The sequence below is a fragment of the Echinops telfairi genome, unplaced genomic scaffold (genome assembly GCF_000313985.2).
Source record: "Echinops telfairi isolate 266 unplaced genomic scaffold, ASM31398v2 ScPeMD7_7412;HRSCAF=8450, whole genome shotgun sequence".
Lineage (NCBI taxonomy): Eukaryota > Metazoa > Chordata > Mammalia > Afrosoricida > Tenrecidae > Echinops > Echinops telfairi.
In genome coordinates, this window is record NW_022111312.1 from 8,339,415 (window position 1) to 8,345,678 (window position 6,264).

The window sequence follows — 6,264 nt, forward strand, 5'->3', positions numbered from 1 at the left end:
CTACGTGCCTAATCTGTTCCCTCGGCCATCTGTGTGGCCACCCGTTCCACAGGCCATTCTCCTTGGAGCCAGGAGAATGGTCTTAACCTCTTCTCCAGGGATAATATGATCAGATATCAGCGGGTATGTTCTTTGCCTTCTGTGGGTCACCAACCCCTGTGTGGAATGGCCACGTGGTAGATTAGTTAGGAGAGGCCGTGCTATGCTGCTGTAACAGACAACCACAGCACTTAAGAAACCACGGTTTACAGCCCACGTATGCAAAGCCTTGGCAGTTCTCTGCGGGCAGAATGCCGGCGTGATGAGCTCAACCGTGCAGGCTGCTTTGACTATGGCTCCTCCGTATTGATACACGTGTTTGAAATTACTGCAGGAAGGGGGGGGGGCGTGGAGAGAGCAATGGGCAGGGAGAGGAAGGGGCCGGGAGGGTCAGAGGGCGAGAAAGTGAGAGCCAGAGAGAGGAAATTGCCTAAGAGTTGTTAAATGCTTCAACCCCAAAGTGACACGAGCCACTTCTGCTACCACTTGATTGGCCCCAGGACTGCTGTGGTATGCCCATGTGACATTGCAAAGAGCAGAGAAGGCCTTGTGAGCAGGAGGATTAGAAGTGCTGGCGCGTCACGGATGTCTGAACCCACCCGTGTCCAGCGCGTGGGTGGCATGAGAGCACCATTGTCCTGTAGCTGTTAGCCCTGGAGGTGGCCAGAGACTCCGCGGCCCCTGTGCACAACGGAACGAAAGCCTCCCCATCCTCATGTTGGGTCTGGCTCCGACCACTGGGATCCATCCAGTTCTCATTGGCCAAGGTTTTAGAAGGAGATTGCCAAGTCTTTTGCTTAATCCGTCTTAGTCTAGAATAGTGGTTCTCAACCTTTCTAATGTTGCGACCCTTTAATATAGGTCCTCATGCTGTGGTGACCCCCAATCATAACATTATTTTCGTGGCTACTTCATTCTGCTACTGTCAGGAATCGTAATGTAAATAGCTGATCGACGGGATGTATTTTCATTGTTACAAATTGAACATCATGAAAGCATTGTGACGAATCACACAAAAACGTAATTATCTATTGTAAAATATTTATTTCTAATGAAAAAATCATTATTTCTAATGAAAAAAGAACTTTTGTCTTGAAGCCTGATGTAGCATGGGTAACAGTCTTAATATAACAACAGTAAACGACATTACTACATTTTGCAACACTATGCGTAAAAAGCCAACATCAGTGTGAAGGTTGAGATAGTTTCTTTCTCACCAGATCAGCATATCTGCATGTGGGCAGACCCACCTGGAGACAGATAGAGGAGCGGTGTCTCGGTTCCTAAGACCATGTGTTAATATGTGTTTTCTGATGGTCTTAGGCAACCCCTGTGAAAGGGTCATTTGACCCCCAAAGGGGTTGCGACCCACAGGTTGAGAACTGCTGCTCTAGAAGATCTGCTGAAACCTGTCCTCGTTGGGTGATCCAGCTGGCATTTGAAATGCCAGGGGCATAGATGCCAGCCTCGGGCGACATGCCTTCCAACCACCATCCAACAAGCTGACAGATGTGTGGTGGAGGGGATGTGATGTGCCCGCTGAGCTCTTTTGGGTCAATATCAATGGCATGGGAAACTCTGTCTCATCTGGTCCTTGCCCACCTCCCCAATCTCTGCCCTGCTGCTCACCCCACCACCCCTCTCTGCTTTTTTCCACTTGCCCCTGCTTGGATGCTTTCCCTCCGTCATTGTGTGCACTCCCAGTCAGTTTTCAGACCACAGCTCAGGGATTACCATATATACTCGAGTATAAGCCAACCCGAATATCAGTTGAGGCACCTAATATGACCACAAAAACTGCATTAAAAATGTGCTGAAAAACTTGGCTTAGTCACGAGTACATATGGTATTCCCTTGGAGAGCTTCTCTGCCTGCCCCTGCTTCTTGCCTTGATCACTCTCTGCATTTACCTGCACATACCTATAAGTTCAGTGTACCTGATCGTACACCGTACTTCCAGGTCTGTCTTTTCTATAGACCTGTCACTTTGAAGGGAGCAAAGGCCGACCTTTTTTGTTTACTAGTATATGCTATAGCTCTGGTCCAGCTCTGGCTCCTTAGTAAATGTGTGTTGGGTGAATGAATGAATGCAGGCTGCATCCAGACCTCCTGGGATAGGTGTATGGCTCTGTGAAGAGACCGTGGGGGAGAGGGGCCTTGCATGGATGAAATAGTTCCCAAGCCTCCATTCTCTGCTCAGACTTGGCAGCCTGTCTGGCTCTCCTGCTGATAAATCATCTTATTGGCACAGCCAGACAGGAAAGGACAGAGTGAGTAATGGGAGTCAGGCACCATGTCTCGGCCTAAGGCCTCAGCTGACACGGTAACAACAGGCAGACCGATGGGGTCCTGCGAGCGTCTAGCCCAGTGGTTCTCAACCTTCCTCATGCCACGACCCTTTCATACAGTGCCTCATGTGGTGGGGACCCCCAACCATACCATTATTTTCATTGCTACTTTGTCACTATCCTTTGGCTACTGTGATGAATCATCATATCAATACCTGATAGGCAGGATGTATTTTCATGGTTACAAATGGAACATCATGAAAGCATAGTGATTCATCACAAAACAATAGATAATTCTGTATTGGGAACTGTTGATTTCTAATGACAAATCAATGAAACTTTGTCTTGAAGCATGGTGTAGCATGGGCAACAGTCTTCACGCCGCCGGGTAGGTGGGTGTATGTATCTGCATGTGGGCGGACCCACCTGGAGTCTTATAGAGGAGTGGTGTCTCGGTTCCTAAGACCATTGGACATCTGTGTTGAGAACCGCTGATCTAGCCCATTGACGTATCTGAGAGCAGGCCCTAGGTCATTTGTTTCTTCTGGATCCGGCAGTGTGAAAATATGGGGAGGGGGGGTGCTGTGGGAGGAAACGAGGGATGGGAACAGGGGAGTCTTGCTTCTGCCCACCACAGGATGGGGCAGAGCAGTGACCTAAACACACTCCTGGCTTTACCTGAGCCCCAGGCCAGAGGTGGTGCAAACGGTTAGCACACTCAGAGGTGCCTCGGAAGAACAGCCTGGGGGGTCTTCTTCTGGACGTCAGCCCCTGGGAGCACGATGGAGCACAGCTCTGCTGGGACGCCTGGGGTTGCCTTGAGTCGGAATTGACTTAGCTTTGGGGCCTTCCCTGGTTGTCTTGGCACCCTGCATTTTGGGGGGTGTGAGGGCCCTTTCATATAGAATCTAAACGCCCTGCATCGAGTCCACTCTGACTCATAGAACCCCAGAGGACAGGGTAGAACTGCTCGGGTGGGCTTCCAAGACTGGAACGCTTTCCGGGAACGGAGACTCTTCTCTCTCTCCTTCAGAGCGGCTAGTGGTTCTGAACTGCTGACCCTGTGATTAGCAGCCCAAGGCATAACCCACTGTATAAGACATACTCGCCTATGTATGTCTGTTGTTAATGAAGAGGGCTGTATAATACACATGTATACTATTAATTAAATATTGTATGGCATCCTATTTTTAAATTGCAGAAGCAAGGCAGCCCTTTTCATTTGTATGCCAACTTGCGTGTCTAATGGTTGGACGTGACGGCTTAAAGGAGCTGGCAGCCAGGGTTCAAAACCAGATGGCCACCTCTTCCTCCTCTTGTGGACATGGGAAGTCACTGACTCTCTGTGTGCGCTGTCTCCTTGCATGCAAGCTGGAGATCAAAGTGGCAGCTACTTCGTCGGGTTGGAACGGGGATGACATGAGAGGGTGCTCTTCCACTGTTCTCCCGGCCCATCGCCGTCCTGTCGATCCCCACGCAGAGCAGACCGCGAGCGCATCCTTAGTAAGAGTTAGTTTTGTCTGACAGTCAAACAATTCAGAAGCGAATGAAGAAAATGAAAGGTCTCTATCCCATTTTCTGGACTGTGTCCTTCCAGATATTTAAACCTCTACAAACAGACACAGGCTGGCCCGAGGCTAGGATGAGGCAAGGGAAGTGTCTCAGTGCAAACGCTAAGGATGCATTTACTTGGACGTGCTAACCCTGCCTTTGCACAAACCCCAGAGTGAGCACCTCCTTTAACTTTGCACCTTAGAATGCTCCTCATCTGCCTTTTCCTGGTCCAGGTCCTGGCACCGGTAAGAAGGAGGCTTCTGCTTTTGGTGATAGTAAACGAGATCCTTTGTATTCTCTCTCTCTCTCTCTCTCTCTCTGTCTCTCTCTCTGTCCTGCGTGGCTTCCACGAGCCAACACAGAGTGAATGATTCCAGGAGGATGGGTGCCAAGTATTTGAGGCAAATATTTGGCAATGCAGGTGTAGTGTGGGGCTGAGAACCTGGGGGACAGTGGTGACACTCTCATAGCAAAAGGGACGCTCAGAATGGGGAGTGAACTCAGACCGTGCCAAGGGGAGGAGGCCTGGGAGAATCCTCTTTATTTTTGGTTGGGTCCCTGGAGGGCTGCACCCTAGGTGGGTGGGGGGCGTGGAGGTAGACGGGTATGTACAGGGCTTGCTGGTCAGTACTGGTTTATCTCAGTCCCTGACCCTATGCACAACAGAGCCAAACACTGCCTGACCCTGCAGCACTCTTAACATCGTTCCTACGGGACAAAAATAAAGTTTGTTTACAGTTGCTGTTGCTGTTAGGTGAGGTTGAGTTGGCCCAACCCATGGTGACCCCATTCACAATAGAACTAAACAGTGTCCGGGCCATCCTCCCAATTGCTCTTATGTTTTGAGTCCATTGTAGTTGATGTACTGATCCATCTCCTTGACAGGCTTCTTCTTCTTTTGCTGTTTTTTAATCAGGAAGTTCAATTTTTATTTGGTGGGTACAAGTGAGACAGCTCAGGGCTACCAAGGCCTTCATGAATGCAGGGCCCACCCCTTATCCAAGGGGCCACGGTGAGAGGTGTACTTGACTTTTACAGCCATCCGGACGCTGCACTTCTCAGCCCCACTTCTTGGAGACCTGGATCTTCTGCCGCCCAAGGAACTTGAACTTGGCCCTACGTAAGCCCTCCATCACATGCTCCTTGTTTTGAAGTTTGGTGCAGATGGACATGAAGACCTGGCCAATGTGGACTCTTGCCACCGTGCCTTGAGGTTTCCCCAAAGCACCTCGCATCCCAGTTTGGAGCCTGTCAGTCCCAGCACATGACCACATCTTGTGGATGTGGACGACGTGGAAGGGGTGGAGCCGCACTCGGATGTGGAAGCCACCTTTGCCACAGCTTTTCACCACGCACTTGTTAACACAGATGCGGGCAGCCTCCAGGGCTCCAGAGGATAGCCCCTTGTCCTCATCTGACACCATGTGGCCGCACAGTGGGAATCCATCCACCTTTGCCTTCTTCCAGCCCGGGTCAAAGATGCGAACCTTGGCATCAGGGACACCTGGACAGAAGCGGGACTTTGGGTAGGGCTTGCTCTTACCATACCGGCAACATCGGGCAGGGCGGCGGCCCGTGACCACCCCAGGATCAAGGTGGCATGCCTAAAGGAAAAGAGACCCTCCCTCTTTGGTTCACCGAACTTCTTCTTTCCCCGCACGGTGTCCTTTCCCCGGGTCTGATCTCCCCTAGGAACACCCCCCACCACATACACACACACACACTCTCACACTCATACACTTCACTGGTGTTGCCTTTCTAGGGAACCCAGCCTGAGATGCCCTAGCATGCAAAGCAGGAGAAGTATAAAGAAATCCACCCCTCGTGTTACTCAGAGTGGATGACATAGCCTCCTAGCCACCCACCTTAGAGGAGACTGTGAATCAGTTGTCACCACAATACCATACTCATCAGCCTGTGGCCATAAGCTTTGTGTCCTCGTCGCAATTTGCGGGACCCCCCCCCCATTAATTCAACATATATTTATTGAGCACCTACTACATGCTGAGCATTGGTTTAGGCATTCAGATTAGACTCCCTTGTCCACACCCCTGTTGAACACCACCCCCTACCCCCTACCCCCAGGATACTACTCACAAAACCACCGTGAATCTTCGCCATCACGGCACTGATAGCCCAAACAAACGACAGTTTTAAGCAGGATAGAACAGCCAGATAATGTTTGCCCTGGCAGGTGGTTGGGTGTCATGCGGGAAGAGAAAGGAAGCAGGGGGAAGGCCTAGGGCACCTGGGATCGGGAGTGCCAAGTGGCGATTTTAAATAGAGCGACCAGAGATGGCCGTGCTGAGAACGTCATCTCTGAGCACAGATCTGGAGGAGGCGAGGGAGTGAGCCAGGCAGCCAGAGGGAAGAGCCTGGCTTT

The 6,264-nt window shown here is 50.8% G+C and overlaps 1 protein-coding gene across 1 annotated transcript; it reads right to left on the minus strand.

Annotated features, from left to right (window-relative positions):
* Positions 1-4,939: 4,939 nt before the first annotated feature.
* On the minus strand, positions 4,940-6,002 carry LOC101651186 (60S ribosomal protein L10-like). Its single transcript, XM_004709682.1, has 2 exons — positions 5,979-6,002; positions 4,940-5,485 (listed from the first exon to the last, which is right to left on the minus strand). Exons 1-2 carry the CDS (start codon positions 6,000-6,002, stop codon positions 4,940-4,942), a joined length of 570 nt encoding a protein of 189 aa, XP_004709739.1.
* Between the last annotated feature and the right edge of the window lie 262 nt (positions 6,003-6,264).